General features: G+C 50.2%; 1 protein-coding gene across 1 annotated transcript in view; it reads left to right on the top strand.

The window, feature by feature from the left end:
• Positions 1-1,788: 1,788 nt before the first annotated feature.
• PHGDH (phosphoglycerate dehydrogenase) overlaps positions 1,789-16,018 on the top strand; it is a 30,957-nt gene continuing 16,727 nt past the window's right edge. Inside the window, exons 1-5 of the mRNA XM_057720764.1 lie at positions 1,789-2,065; positions 8,052-8,203; positions 10,781-10,846; positions 14,066-14,120; positions 14,209-14,307. Of these exons, the coding sequence (XP_057576747.1) occupies positions 1,928-2,065; positions 8,052-8,203; positions 10,781-10,846; positions 14,066-14,120; positions 14,209-14,307 (510 nt within the window). The 5' untranslated portion in view covers positions 1,789-1,927. The remainder of the gene's footprint in view (positions 2,066-8,051; positions 8,204-10,780; positions 10,847-14,065; positions 14,121-14,208; positions 14,308-16,018) is intronic.

Raw genomic sequence — 16,018 nt, forward strand, 5'->3', positions numbered from 1 at the left:
TTAAATAGTTTTTTAAAAATTTTATTTATTTATTTATTTATTGGCTCTGTTGGGTCTTTGTTGCTGCCAGCAAGGCTTTCTCTAGTTGTGGTGAGTGGGGGCAACTCTTAGTTGTGGTGTGCAGGCTTCTCAGTGCAGTGGCTTCTCTGGTTGTGGAGCATGGGCTCTAGGTGCGCAGGCTTCAGTAGTTGCAGCATGCAGGCTCAGTAGTTGTGGCTCTCGGGCTCTAGAACACAGGCTCAGTAGTTGTGGCACACGGGCTTAGTTGCTCCGAGGCACATGGGATCGAACCCGTGTCCCCTGCATTGGCAGGCGAATTCTTAACCACTGCGCCACCAGGGAAGTCCCTGTTGACTATTTTCTTAATGGGCTTAGAAGCATCTTTTGCATGTCATTTTGAAAGTATGTGGGGCATAAATAATAAAGGAAGAAAATAATCCCCAGGTGACAGGTGTGGAAGGGCCTCTGGTTGTGAGTTCAACACCATCTGAGAAGTTTGACTTGGGGTAAAGTGGTGGGGTTACCCTTTAGAGACACCAGGCTTTAGATTCTACACTGAATGGAAGCAGAGGGTGAGTCCTGGAAGTGGCTGAGTGAAAGTGGTAACCAAAATGGGTGCTTTCCACATCGCTTTGTTAGCCTCTGGGGCCAGATGGACTGTCTGCTCCCAGGACCCCCAAGGCTGCTGGGCACCTCCTGAGAGGAAGAGAAATGGAATACTCATGAGTGCTGGAATGTGGGACCAAGAAATCATCCAAACCAGTAAACAGGATAGCCAAATTATCTTATTCTCCACTGGGGGCATTTGGTCTAACTTCTGATTTGTGTCTAGGAATTATCTGTCCCAAGTTTCATTACATTAGAGTGTTGACGTTGCCTAGTTCTATAGGATAAGGATCTAGCGCTTTTGAGTTTTGTGAATGGTGCAGGACATAGAACACAAAGGTTAACTGGGCAGGATATGTCCTAACACTGAATTCTAATTTATCTGTGAGCATCCCTGATTCTGCTTCTGATCCTAGGTGGCCTTAAATAATCCAAAATGGAATTTTCCAATATTCTATAAGGTGGGGCATGGAAGAGCATGTTTGTTGTGGTGTTTAAACACAAAAGAGTTATGAGCTGGGAAGTGCCTCCTTGGTCAATATACAAATTAGGCCAGACTGACATCTCACTTTCCTTTTTTTCTTTTTTTATAATCAGAGAGGAAGTAGAGGAAGAGGAGAATATTGAACTTGAACAAACATTTTGGTTGGTCCAAATGCACCAGGCCCTTGCTCTCTTTTAAGGTCAAAATTCTCACTGCACCATTCATTTGGAATTAATCACTGCCTTGCCAGGTCTCAGAAATAATTTCCTATTGCTTTTCATTATTTAACTTTCCGCGTCTGTGTCTTTGGTATCGTCGATGTTAGGCCACCAGAGGAAAGGGGCTGCGTCTTTTTGATGTTCGAGCCCCTTCAGCATCCAGCATCCAGCCTTGCACATAGTAGGTGCGTTCAGTATACGCTTGTTAAGAAATTAGCGAAGGAGGAAAGAAGCGAAGATGAAACGTTTCTCTCACAGTGAGAATGAATAGTTCTCATTTTATTTCAGATATGAATCAGCTACTCAGCGTAAACTGTGCTTCTATATGCTCACCAGGTGTAGAGAAATGCTTTGACTGAGACAGAAGTTCATCTCCCTGGAGTAATGAAGTGGGCGTGGTCTGAAGGCGCCGAACCGCGAGGAGGGGGCGGAGCCACAGAGAGTTGGAGCGTTTCTGTCCAATCAAAAGGAGACGGTAGGAGCGGGAGGGGGAGATGAAGGAGGAGCGGGAGATCGCGAATCCTGCCCAGTTACACCAGCCCGCCAGCCGCAGCAGCCGCTTCTCGGTTTAGGTGTTTCTGCCCAGGGAAAGCTGCCGATTCCGAGGCCGACCCCAGCAATGGCCTTTGCAAATCTACGGAAAGTGCTTATCAGTGATAGCCTGGACCCTTGCTGCCGGAAGATCCTGCAAGATGGAGGGCTGCAGGTGGTGGAGAAGCAGAACCTGAGCAAAGAGGAGCTGATAGCCGAGCTGCAGGTTAGGCGAGCGCGAGAAAGACGAGGGTGCCTGGCTTCCTCCGCGGACACTAGATGGCCTCTCCTGGCCCAGGGCGCCCCGCCCCTACCCCCTCCCTGGTGTCAGTCAGTCTTGGGGTCTCCCGAGACTGGGGGCTGGGACGGCGGCTGGGGAGGGAGGAGAAGGAGGGAGGAACAAACGGCGGCGAGCTGCAGGATGCAAACTTTCCGCTCAGTTTGCAACCGCGTGTTTCACGTGGGCATGCCTCCCGCCAGCATTGCAAAGTGCATGCTGCTCTAACTCGTCCTGCAGGCTGCCTGCAGGATGCCAGCGCGGCTTCCCAGCGCCTCTGCGCCCCGTGGCCCTGGCAGCCTGGCGCCGCCTCTCCTCGCTTCGCGTGGGGGCGCCGGGGGAGGGGCGCCAAAGTGGCTTCCCTGCTTGGAACTCAGGGACCGGCAATCCTTCCTCTGCCAAGCCCTGGCTCGCCCAGCCAAGTCCTGCCTTCCCTGGGGGAGTGGGGGGAGCTGGCGGAGTCCCAGCCTGTCCCGTGGCTGCTGGCGAAGCAGCAGGGAAGGCGGCCCGGCTGGGGCGGCAAAGGCCATACCCGCCTTTCGTCTGATGCAAGACTGCTGAGAGTTTTCACCGCCCCTCGGCCGCCTGGGAGCGCTCGGAGGAAAGAGGAGCGGGCGCGGGCCGCCCGAGATCCCCGCGCCGCGGGCCACGGGCGCAGGCTTCGTCTCCATCAGTGACCTCGGCGGATGGCCTCATCTTTGGTCTTATTGTGGTCAGGAATGGCCAGATCCGACACGAATCCGATCCCAAAGCCCTCAGGAACCGTATATTTCTTAGCAAATCTTTCTCAGGAATGTATTCCCGTTTGTTGTGCTATATAATTAGTGCAGTCTACTTCAGATATTTACCTTGTTTCTAAAAATCCTGCGAGATTTGGTAGCCTCGTCCAGGCTTATAGCATTTATTTTGTGAACCTTCACTCCAGTTTCTGCACTTCTTGCTTCTGTACTGCACCCAGCTCCCAGGTGTCTCTACCCTACGCATCTGGATGTATTCTTCCCTATCCTCAACTCCCACACCCCGCAGTGTAGCCTCCCGCCAGCATCAACCAGCCTCAGCGCGAATCCACCCCCTCCACGCTTCTCTCCTCCGAGAGTCATTAAATCAAACCACGGAGGTGACTGCTGTTGCTGTAGCTGGGAGTCGATCGCATGGTCTTCATAACTGCCTTTGTACCTGCTGCCGTGTTTCTCCATGGAACCCCTGCCTGCTTCTCCCCCGTGGTACTGTCTCCAGCCCCTGTCCTGTACTCAGAGAAGTTTCTGGCTGGTCCCTGTCTTCAAGAAGCTTGTCAGCTAGTTAGGAAGCCTGGCCAACACACGGTGAGACAAGTGGCCAGATGACACAGTACTTGAGTGCTTAATGAGAACTCCAGCAGCCTAGCTGCTACCTGCTCTGCTGCGGCACAGGTGTAGAGAAGGGGTCGATCAGCCTGGACTCCAAGGGCCAAGAGCTTAGGACCTGATCCTTGGAGCATCCAGGACTGGATGGGAGGCAGGCGCCTCACACTTGTCACCTCCTCTTTTGTGCAGATGGTATCAATGGCATTGACTCTGGGTGGCCAGAGGGCAGTGGCCAGAAGGCAGTGGAGTGGTCTCTAGACTAGCTTCTGACCCTCACCTTCACCAGACCACTAGGTTGGGAAGAGTGGCCTGGACTTGGCTTTCCAGCTTTCTTATGAAAATTAAAATCCTATATCCCTGGGGGTAGGGTGGGGTGAAGAAGTGGTAAGTAAGTGCGGAATTGACAAGAATAGGAGGCTTTGGTCACTAGTGGAGGCGTTCCATGATGTTGGGAGGTTGGCTGGGTGGGTGCTGGGAATCTGGGGCTGGAACTTGGAGGTTGTTTTAAAGGCACTGAAATCTCCTGGCAGGAGAGGAGGGGTGTTTGTTGGCTACACTGTTGGGTGGTTTGGGAATTTCCAGTTTTCATGTCTGTCTTTGTGAAAAACACTGGGTTCAGAATGCTGGTTAGTGTCCTTGGGCCACTGGAGGGTCCTCGTATATGCACTGCCTCTTGTTATTCTGCATGGAGAGGTGTCTGGGTTAGTGCCCCTGCCTTCCCCTGTTTAAACCTTTTTATTTTTTTATAAATTTATTTATTTTATTTATTTATTGGCTGCATTGGGTCTTTGTTGCTGCTTGAGGGCTTTCTCTAGTTCTGGCAAGCATGTTCATTGTGGTGCGTGGGCTCCTCATTGTGGTGGCAACTCTTGTTGCAGAGCACAGGCTCTAGGCAAGCAAGCTTCAGTAGCTGTGGCACATGGGCTCAATAGTTGTGGCCCATGGGCTCTAAAGCGCAGGGTCAATAGTTGTGATGCACGGTGCTCTGTGGCATGGGGGATTTTCCTGGCTCAGGGATCGAACCCGTGTCCCCTGCATTGGCAGGCGGATTCTTAACCACTGCACCACCAGGGAAGTCCCTAAATCTCTTTAATACTGAAAGAAACTGGAGCACATTGCCTGAACCAGGCGCAGCCTCCGTCCCCACTGCTTGGTATTCTGGGCAGGCACAATTTACTCTTTCTCACTCTGTGGTCAGGAAGTACAATCATTCCCCAGAACCATGCTTTTCAGACTTGAAGCTCATTAGTGGGTAATGAAGTCCGTTTATTGGGTTGTGATTAGCATTTAAAAAAACGAAATAAGAAATATCAGAGAGCAGTGCAGATAGTAAGGCTAAATATTGTGTCACGAAATTTGTTTCAATTATGTGTGTGGTCGTGGTGTGTGTGGTATGTGAGTATAAAATCACAACTTAAACGTGTTTTTTACTGTGGGCCTTAGTCAAAAGCTTGGAAAACACGCTTGGAATAATAAAGCATCTTGTTTGGAACTCAACAAAACTCTCTCTTAGACTGTGTACCCCTCTTCTGTCAGCAGTTGTCACATCTTAAATAAACCTAATATGCAGGAACATTTAAATCTTAGCATGTATCAGTGGCTTTGAAGCTTTGACCGTGACCCACAATAGGAAATTCATTTCCCACCCTAATTCAGTGAACACACACATATGTGTACACACATACACTAAAGTTTCATGGAAGAATACCTTTACTGCATATGCTGCGTTCTGACATTTTCTTCTGTTTCATTAAACAGCAATGCTGGTCAGAATCCACGAAACGCTTGCTGGTAATGCATTTGATTTACCGAAGCACTTTTATATCTTTATCTCAGAATTTTAAGAAAGGAAAAGAAGGGAATAAATTTCCATGCAAGGAAGGCTCTTTAAAAATAGCAAATTTCCAGCCTTTACGCTAGGATTTGGTTTGCAAAAGTTAAGTAGCCATCTTCTTAATCAGGATCACTCATATCGTGCCACACAGTGCCTACCTGCATTCTCTATAGCTGGGGAACGTGATCTGGAGAGTCTCTTTGACTTCCCCTATGATGTAAGTCAGAGGCAAGAGCAATGCTAGAATCACTCCCGAGGCGAAGCCTGTCCTCCTTGGGAAAGGAAGCATGTGTGAACTTGAGGAATGCGAATGGGTTTCCACTGCTGAGCTGGCATAGTTTGTCCGGGACAGCCATAAGTCCAGCAGAACAGTGGCCTGCTGTTTTTCAGCTCTGAGGCAGCTGAGGGACTGGGAGTGGGAGGGAAACCAAGTGTAGCAAATGTCTGTTCCAGCCGGCACTCACACACAGACAGAGGACACACAGAGCAGAGAACAGTAGACAGCAGAGTGGGTGCAGTGTTGAGATTCCCACTGCGGCGGTGCCAGAGAGGACCTTGGGATGCTGCAGAAGAAAGTTATAATCCCAGCAAACTGCAGGGAGGAGGTGGGCGGATTTGCAAATGGGTAGTTTTCATAAGTAGAGGAGAGTCTCAGAAGGATGACATGGGGCCTGAGAAGGCGGTGCCTGGGAGTGCAGGGGTTTTGAAGGATCAGCAGGAGATAGGTTGGCACGCAGGCTCTCAGTAAATGTGTGCTGATTGAATGAATTCTCTCTCTCTTTTTTTTTTTTTTTTTTTTTTGGCCACACCGTGTGGCTTGCGGGATCTTAGTTCCCTGGCCAGGAATTGAACCCGTGCCCTCAGCAGTGAAAGTGCAGAGTCTTAACTACTGGACCACCAGGGAATTCCCTTGAATGAATTAATTGATGATGTGTTTGAATGAACAGAAACAGAGGTAGTTGAAGGTGTAAGAGGTCTTGAAAGCTCGTGAACTCTGGCCACAGGGATACCTGGATCGTGTGGGACCAGCGTCAGCTGAACGGGAGTCTGCAAAGGCAGAGTCCCACTTGGGATGGGCGAGCTCTGCATGTACATCTGTGCTGGTCTGACTGGAGGCTCCTCGGACTTCTTGGCTTCAAAGAAAGCTGGGACACACCCTTGGGGGAAAAGGAGAGAGAGACTGCAGAATAAATCTCCATAAGGGAGATTCTTCCGAGAGAGGCTGTGCTTGTTAAAGAAAAACTCCTTGCTGTTTCTGTGCTTGTCCTCAGGGTCTGCAGGAATGGGGTGGACTCCTGGAGAGTCTGCATCCTCTTCTGCAGCCAGTCTGTCCTGTGAGAAGGAGATTCCCAAGGTTTGGGGAAGGGCAGGCAGCTTTGGAGCGTGCATCCAAGGAGCATTCGATTTCAGAACCACAGACACAAAAGGGCTCAGAGTGGCCATGAAGGGTCCTCCATCCAGCTGTCTGTGGTCTGGCACAGTCCTCCTGCCAGGGGGGATGCATGAAGCCTCCACACCTCCAGAGAAGTAATTCTGCAGCCTCTCTTGGGCAATGGTCCCAGTGTTGAGACGCCCTCCAGATCTAACTGGGCTGCAGCGTAAGCTTCATTCCTCTTCTCCTGTCCGGTGGAGAGAAGATAACTCTCTGCTCTCTCTGCATGTGACTTGTCCAAACTCGTTCCAAGGCTCTGGGCTTGCTCACAGTAAACACAGTGTGGGCCCTCGCCCTAGGAGTCAGATGCCCACGGCCTTTCTCTGTCTCTGGAATCTGTGTGGTGGGGAGGGAAGAGAGAGGTTCTCATGGGATCCAGCTGAGTGCTCCACTGGGGAAGTGCAGTGTGACTTACGGGTGTCAGATCAGACATGGGAGGGATCCCAGGGGCCATCTGTTCCTATGCTCTTACGTTACAGAAGGAGACCGGGGCGGGGGTGACATGACTTGGCACAGGGACCTGACTTGTCATCGCCAGCCCTAGGCCTAGAAGCCCAGGCTCTTGCTGCATATGCAGGGACCCTTGCTGCTTGCACACCAGCCTGGGATGGCCAACTCGGGGCAGAGTGTACATTTGCTCACCTGCTCCATTTCCTGGGGATTCTCATTGGGTGTTTGGCAACAGCATCCTCATTCTGCAGAAGATGCAGCTGGATTCTGGATGAGCCGAAGGAAGATTGTCCTGGGGTCTGGCTTAGCCTGAGTAAAATGGCTATGATGAAGCCAGAAATTCTAATTTTTCACATATGTATATTTTTAGTCTAATATTGCTTGGTTCTCCGAGTAACTATGGACCAGTTTAATTATTCTCTCCCCTTACCCTTACTTTGGTTTCTATTTTAGGAAATTTTTTTTCTTTTAACAATTTGTCTTTTATGCGTTTATTTGTTTATTGAGTGCCTTCTGTGTACCAGGCATAGGGGCTTACAAAGCAGAATCAAGTCCCACCTCTCCCATCAGTAGCTCCATGTCCGATGGAGGAAGTGCTATCCATTGAGCTGCCAGATATCATGCCAGGGGTTGTACCTTCCTGTCTTGAGGAGGCCGAAGCTCAGAGTCATAGCTTGTTAGGGCTGGAGCTTGGATTTGAATCCAAGCCTGACTGATAGAGGAGACTTTCAGATGTGTGTGCATACACACGCCTTCCTTTCCTTGAATATATCCAAAGTCAGCTAGCCTGCAGGAACTCCCACTTTGGATAAAGGGGGCTCTACGAGGTCTCGAAGACCAACTCTGTGGATCCAGGTGTTTCTTCTTCTGCCTCAGGACTGCGAGGGCCTTATTGTCCGCTCGGCTACCAAGGTGACTTCTGACATCATCAACGCGGCCAAGAAGCTGCAGGTGGTGGGCAGGGCTGGCACGGGCGTGGACAACGTGGACCTGGAGGCCGCAACAAGGAAGGGCATCCTGGTCATGAAGTATGTCATGGAGGTGGTGGGGGTGGGTGGGTGTGGGGACTGAGCTCGAGGAGGGAGGAAACGCCTGTAGAAAAAGCCGGGTGAGAATGAGAAGGGCTTCCCAGAGGTCCCCTGCTGGTTCCCCGGGTTTTTGACACGGAGGCTCTCTTGGTCACCTCCAAATGCTTCACAAACCCGCCCTACAGATTCTCGCACACCTGCAGCCTGGCTGGGGAATCAGAAGGATGTTGGTGGATTTGTCTCAGTCCCTGCTGCAGCCCTGCCCTCCCCCACCAACTGCTCCACCTGGAAACAGGTTCTGTTGGTTCTGCATGACTGTGGTCTCCCTTGTGCAGATGCACAACCTTTGCTAGTAGACGGACTCTTCCAACTCTTTCTCTTCCTCACTTCCCTGCACCCTTCTGGGCCCGGGGCCCCAGTTTCGCTTTCACACTCCAGGGCAAGGAGAGAAAGGGTCCCCGTCACAGCTGTTTTTGCATAAACCCAGGGCAAACATCATGGCAGCTTGCCAGCGCTAGGCAACACTCATTTCTGGCTCCCGTCTGGCATGTAGATGGTGTGGCAAGGTTAACCTCGTCCACTTCTCTGTCCTCGAGCCTTTTCTCTTCCCTCGGGAGCCTCATTGTCCTGGAGACTCTCCCCTCCCTTCCCTCCACTTCCCTCTATAGGGTAGGGGTTAACTGACCGGATCTTCTGCCTGACGTCAATAGCCAACAGAAGAAATGTTAACCAGTATCCATCCTCCAATCTTGTCCTGGACCCAGAGGCAGCAGTCCCCTGGTCCCCACACCTCTTCCCGTATGCCGTATAGCCTGGGCATTCGCTGGGGGCCACAGGAAGCCAGGTGTTCTTATGGAAAGACAGACTCTGAGAATCCTTTCATTTTTCTGTTTAATTTTTTAAAAAATAGAATCTCTTAATCTTTTTTCTCCTCACAACCTTCATTTCCAGAGAAGAAAAGACCCAGTAGAGGGAAAGGAGGGTGAATACGTGTGTTAATAAGTTATTCCAAAAATAACAAGAAAAAGCCTTTAAGAAAAGAAAAATAGTTTCATGGGTTTTATCTCTGTTTTCCTTCCTGAAAGACGGGTAGAGTCAACATTGCCCTCTGATTTAACATGTGAGGATGCTTTCTCAGTGCAGAACTTGTTGAGAAATAGGAAGAGAAGTCAAACAGGAGGAGATAAAAATATTAGCTTTGTTACTAGTAAAAGCCAGGTTGGGCAACTTGATAAAGATCTGTGGGCAAAGTGCTGACCTCTGCATGTGTCACTGGTACAGCCTCTGGAAGACTGATGGCATGAAACTAACACAAGAGTGTAAATCAACTATACTCCAATAAAAATTAAAAAAAAAAAAAAGATTGATGGCGTGGAGCAGCAGGGATTTGTGCTTTCTGTAGGCAGATAGATCCTGAAGTAAGAGGAGGGAGAAAAGGGCTGAGCCACATGCCTCTCTCCCAGTCTAGTGAGATGCTTCTCTGCCTGTGCGGAAGTGAGTTTGGGGAGAGAGAGGCCAGGTGTGTTTCTCAAATGGAGGTCCCTCTGCAGGAAAACATAAAGCCAGGGAAAAGAGGTTTTCTTCCAGCCCTGGGGTCAGAGCAGGAGTCCATCAGAGGATCTAGGGCAGTGGCGTAGCATTAGGGGTTTGCATTAAGAACAGGTAAGTTCAAAATGTTGGTGAGGATGTGGAGAAACAGGAACCCGTATACACTGTTAGTGGGGACGTAAATTGGTGCAGCCACTGTGGAGAACAGTTACGGAGGTCCCTCACAAAACTGAAAATAGAACTACCACGTGACCCAGCAGTTTCACTCCTGCATATACATCTGAGAAAACAAAAACGCTAATTCGAAAAGATAGGTGCCCCCCCAGGGTTCATAGCAGCATTATTTACAATTACCAAGATACGGAAGCAATCTGAGTATCCATCGACAGATGACTGGATGAAGAAGACGTGATATGTATATACACAATGGAATACTACTCAGCCATAAAAAGAATGAAATTTTGCCATTTGTAGCAACATGGATGGTTTTGCAGGGCATTATGCTAAGTGAAATAAGCCAGACATAGAAAGACAAATGCTGTATGATATCACTTACATATGGAATCTAAAAAGTATAGCAAACTAGTAAATATGAGAAAAAAGAAACAGACTCACAGATGTAGAGGACAATCTAGTGGTTACCAGTGGGGAGGGAGAGGGGCGATATAGGGGTAGGAGGTTAAGAGGTACAAACTATTAGGTATGAAATAAGCTACAAGGATATATTGTACAACATGGAGAATATAGACAATATTTTGTAATAACTATAAATGGAGTATAACCTTTAAAAATTGTGAATCACTATATTGTACACCTGTAATTTATGTAATATTGTACAGCAACTATACTTCAATTTTAAAGAACGTAAAAAAGAAAAGAACCTATGAAACTACGTAAGACGAAAAAAAGAACGGGTAAGCTCACGGAGCAGGAGAGAGGGCACAGCATGCGCTAGAGGCTTTCCACTGGGACAGCAGTGGGAATCCTGGGTCTGGCCGACTGACGTCCCCCCTCTTCTTCCATCTTTAGCACCCCCAATGGGAATAGCCTCAGCGCCGCGGAGCTCACCTGTGGGATGATCATGTGCCTGGCCAGGTAAGTCCCTGACTTCTGAGCAGAGTCGCTCTCTGTGGTCTGTCAATTATTACAACTCCCTAAGCACACTGACCCCGAGAAACTTGGAAACACTTCAGTCTGGCAACATGCAGGCTAAGAACCTTCAAGGCCGTCAGTCCTCAACTGAACCTTCATTACGCTGATTCTGGCACACCGAGGTCGGGGGGCTTCTCAGGTTGTTTGCAAATGGGGAGAGGGGAGGTGTTACAGGGCTGCTGCTCGTTGCCTGGGAGCAGGCTCGCTGGGAGAATCAGTGTGTGTGTGATCTTCTGTTTCTCCTTACTCATTAGCACTCTCCACATCCATCCTCGGTGCTCGTCACAGCAGTCGGTTTCCACGCACATAATGTCTTCTTTAACCTCTAAGCCTCACAAATGCTGTTTCTGCTGCCTGGAGCATCCTTCCCCGTCATTCTTCAAGATTAAGCTCTAGTGTTAATTCATCCAAGAAGCTCTCTCTGGATTTCCCAGCTGGGCTGTGTCCCTCACTAATTCCCTTAGGGTTTACCTCTGTCACTGTCTTCGCAGATCTGTATGTAACAGAATGGAATAGAAAGCTGCCCTGGGATCCCTGTGCTGACCTGTGGGTTCATAACACAAGGGATCTCAAGTGGTCAAATCTCTTGAGGAGACGGGGCAGCCGAGGGGCCAATGGATATTGGATGGAATGTGCGTGAGTCTTTCTGTGTTGGGTGGTAAAGCGACTGTGTGAGCACTGCTGTTGAACAGGCAGTGGGTCAGTGGGGAGGGCAAGAAGTGAATGGACGGGTAGGGAGATGCTCTGGGTCTCTTTGCAGATCCACAGATTCTTAAACCAGGGAACCCGGGCGGCTAAGACCCCTTACTTCTCTACTCAGGCCTGAAACCTTCTGGGACTGAGAAATGACTCTTTTCCCTCCTCAAGACCTGTTCTCCCTCCTGCTGGGAGAGGATCTGGGGGAGTTCACCTTTGTTCTAACTCTTCCCCAAGGTTTCTACCTGAGATCTTAGGTATTCACTGATATTCACTGGTCAGTGAAGAGGAGAGGAGGTTGGAGGAAGGGAAAAACAGGGAGGATTGCACAGCAGAAGGGACCCAGCCCGGAAAGGGTCCCTGAGTTGGCTCTCTGAATTGCCTAGAACGTTTGGAGAAATGTTGAGGCCTGATGCCCTGGTGTCACTTGTGCTATTAAATTCGGTGATTTTTTTGGGGGTGGGGTGGGGTGAGGGAGGGGTCCCAGTGCAGCTTTCTAATTCTCTCACATTTTATCTGGAGGTGGTGTTTCCCTTGGGAGTCAGGTATAATTTTCCTCCTATTCCAATACCAGCTTTACTTAAAGGAGTAGGCAGAGTGGCATGATTTAGGGGAAGTGCCCTGTTGGCAACCACTCATCATGTCCTCACTCATCAAAGGTTCATCAACACTGAGAAATAAGCACCCTCTAGGAAGGAGTCACCAGTCTCTCATAGCCCACTGTGTGCTGGTGTAGTCAGTACAGGGGATGGGAGGTGTGGACGGTAAAGTTGAGATCACCGGGTAATATGGGTGGAGGACAGGTCTGAATGGGCCTCATGGTGGGGAACTGTGAACAGATGCCTGTTCCTGAGGTGCTGGAGAAGAACAAGGACATGGGAAGAAAGAGAGGAGAACACAACAAATGTAGATTTCACCGTTCTGCCTGCTTTACTCTCTCTTGTAAGTCAGGCTGGTCTCTTGGGAGGTCCCTTGCCCATGTCATGGTCCTCCCCAGACTGGCCTGGTGAGGACCCCAAAATGTTGAAACCTGGGCAGGTGCCATGGCCAGCTGGGCGGAGCACCCAGAGGGAGGGAGTGAGGGTTTCCTGTGCTCCGTGGTGCTACACACACACCTCTTAGACGGCACCATGCAGCCGGGTGGGCAGAGGTCGGGAGGTGAGAGGACAGAGAAGGAGGCAGGCAGGGGCTGTCTCACTTGGTCAGAGGCGTTTGATCAGGCTGGCTTTGCTGAGGAGGGGGCACTTTCTCAAGGCAACTCACTGTCCTCTGTGGCATCCCTGAAGTGAGGCCTGGTGGGCCAGAGCAGTGAGATGGAGCTTCTTCCATGAACTTGTTATGTAAGCTTTGCTGAGTTTATCCATGAGTTCATGGGACTCGGATCGTAGAACAGATTCCCTGTCACCTTACCCTTGGAGTCTGTGTCCTGGTAACGTGTAGACAGGAAAGATGCTTTTTATAAGTCAGTGAAGTGGAAATACAGGAACAGCTATCTTGGAATCTCTCTTTTCTCTCTCACACACGCAGACATACACACACCTCTGAATTTCGTGGCCGGCAGGAAAGCCTGCATTTAAATACTTAGGAGGCTGACTGGTGGGGATGTCTTCCTTGGCTTTTGAATCGATTCTGCTACTTCGAGTTGAGTGATGCTGGGCGAGGTGTTTAACCCCCAGTGGCCACCCCCAACCTTGTGAACGTTAAATGAGCTGAGGTTTAAACACTGTTCCCTATCTCTTCCTTTCTCGCTTCCGGAGCAGCCTGGAGGACCATGTCCCATATGACATATCTTGCCCTCCAACCTCTCATATTGCCCTAACGTCCTTTGTCCTCTCTGGAAAACACATAGAGACTCAGACCTCCGTGTTGACCAGGAGCAGATAGGCTGTGGAGTGTGTGTGTGTGGTGGTGGTGGTGGGACAGGAGGTGGTATGGATGCTGGAAGTGTCTGGACTACAGCACTTGCCTACCCCATTCTAACCTAACTCTCAAGAGAGAATAAGTATTTAGCTATCCCTTGATACAGTGGAAGATGTTGTAGGATGTGGGTCTGGATGAAATAGGAGAATAAAAATTTTTGAATTTCTGGAACATTTGATGTTATCAAAGTTCCCCAATACCCCATTTCATTATCCGTACAAACCCTGGAGGATTAGGTATTGCTTTTTCATGGCCAGAGTCCCTCAGGCTGATACTCCAGCAGCTGAGAGAATCCGAACCTCTTCTCAGACCCCTGGCTGGAGACAGAAATCCCATGGCTCCAAGTCAGGTCTTGCTGAGAGTTTCCCCCAGTACACTCCCTTGACCATCTTCTGTGTTTCCGAACCTGAGCCCCCAGACCCTACTGGAGCTTGGTTCCCTGGGGGGATGCCTGGCAGAAGTGGTGGCTGTGCAGCCCTCACATCTCACCTCCTTCCTGGGCTGGCGGGGTCTGGGTGGGCCCGCTGAATGTGTCTGTCCTTGCAGGCAGATTCCCCAGGCGACGGCGTCCATGAAGGATGGCAAATGGGAGCGAAAGAAGGTGAGCAGCCAGACATGCCTCACCCCACCTGGCTCGGTGCCTGAGGTCCACTCTGGGTGCTGACTTCGGCTTCTTTGTCTGTTTGCAGTTCATGGGAACCGAGCTGAATGGAAAGACCCTAGGAATTCTTGGCCTGGGCAGAATTGGGAGAGAGGTGGCCACCCGGATGCAATCCTTTGGGATGAAGGTGAGAGGTCACCAGACCACTTTGACGTGGGGCTTCCTGTAGCAATTTTGGAAGAGGCAGCTTTGCTTGAAAGAAGCTAAAGGCTTTGTCCTGGGAGGGTCTGACCCCCCTTTAGAGCCCGTGAGTAAATAGGTGGTGAAGCCAGGGAGGGAGGGAACATTGGTCCACTGAGCTAGACCCTTGAATTCAACATCTGTGAATACTTGGTGGAGGTCCTTCAACTGTGGGGTGAGTAATTGCCCTGAGTCTTCGTGGAGCCTAGAAGGGTCTTGTATCCTGCCCTTCCTTTCCTCCCCTTCTGCGAGGACCTTCTTGTTTTGCTGCTTCTGTCTTCTGTGATAATTCAGAAAACAGGAACAAATTTATAACCTTACAACAGAGCAATTGTCCATCCATCTTTTAGCTGCCCTGCATAGTCCAGAAGAGATTGAAAGGTGCCTGTCTTTACACTGTGAAATGATCATGGAGACCTCACACGTTTCTCAGAAATCATCCCTGACCCCCGCCCCCCACCAGGGCTCTGTCTTATCCTACGCTGGGAGCTCAGTAGTTCTTCTGGTTGGGGGAGGGTTGTCATCAGTAGCAGTGCCCCTCCTCCCGCCCCGGGACCATCCAGGAGACCTTCCAAGGGGCGGGGGGGCCCGTCAGCCAATAGAGGAAACCCGCAGGGGTGCCCAGATGAGCCAGAGAGATGTGGCAGCTGGGCGGGCTGGCGGACGTCTCCATGTTTACTGTGGCTGTTGAGGGAGGGATCGTGGGTTCAAACTGCAGCCAGGAAAGGAAAACTTTAGTTAAACATTAAGGAAAATGGTTTTGCAAACCAGATCATTTCAGCTGCAGAAAAATTTACATAGAGCTGCTATGGAATTTTCCCTTTCCCCTTGCTCCTTCCTTTCTGTATGTCCCTCCCACCTTCATCGCATTAGAAGGGACCTTATAGATTAACCCTTGATTTTATATCGACCTCTGGAGTTTGTAAGTTTTTGCTAAGGGCTCACAGCAAATGGATGGTGAACAAGAACCAGGTGGGCATCCCTTTGTACCACAAGCCACACCTTTTCCCCCTCTGCCTCTACTTCCTGGCGTATTGATTGAAGTCGACCAGACATCTTGGCTAAGCCTCAGCACTGGGAAGGAGCCGTGAGAGGTGGGTGTGGCCCAGCAGGATCCCTTGATCACGGAAACAAACCAAAGCCACTTCCTTTGCGCAGGGGTGGCCGGGGGTGGTCAGGTGCCATAGTCCACAGGGAGCGCTTTCTCCGTTTCCCTCATTTGTGAGGGATCAAGGTAAAGTTCAGCTCATGGAAAATTCTGATCATCTAAAAGCAGGGGTCGGGGGTTAAGTAAAACTCAGGGCACACGTAGCCTAACAGGTGAGCGTTTCATTGACGATACGGTGACTTTGGGATGGTTGCCAGGTCCAGTGGCTGTTCCGTTACCTAGGCTCCCCTACCAGGCTCTTCTAGCTCAGGAAGGCTCCTTGTCAAGGACTGGCAACTTCGGCAGTGACTTAAGCCAGACAAAAAGCCCCACCTCACTTCCTGAATAACTGAAGCGATTGGTAAGCGTGTCTGTTCCTTCGGCACCACTCAGCTACTTAACTGCTGCCGGGGCTGCTTTCCAGAGGCACGGAGGGGTGTAGGACCTTGAGCGTCAGCAGCGGGAGTGACTGACCGGACTCAGCTCAGAGATGTCCAGAGCCTGCTTATAA

This window comes from Hippopotamus amphibius, chromosome 1 (genome assembly GCF_030028045.1).
Source record: "Hippopotamus amphibius kiboko isolate mHipAmp2 chromosome 1, mHipAmp2.hap2, whole genome shotgun sequence".
Taxonomy (NCBI): Eukaryota; Metazoa; Chordata; class Mammalia; order Artiodactyla; family Hippopotamidae; genus Hippopotamus; species Hippopotamus amphibius.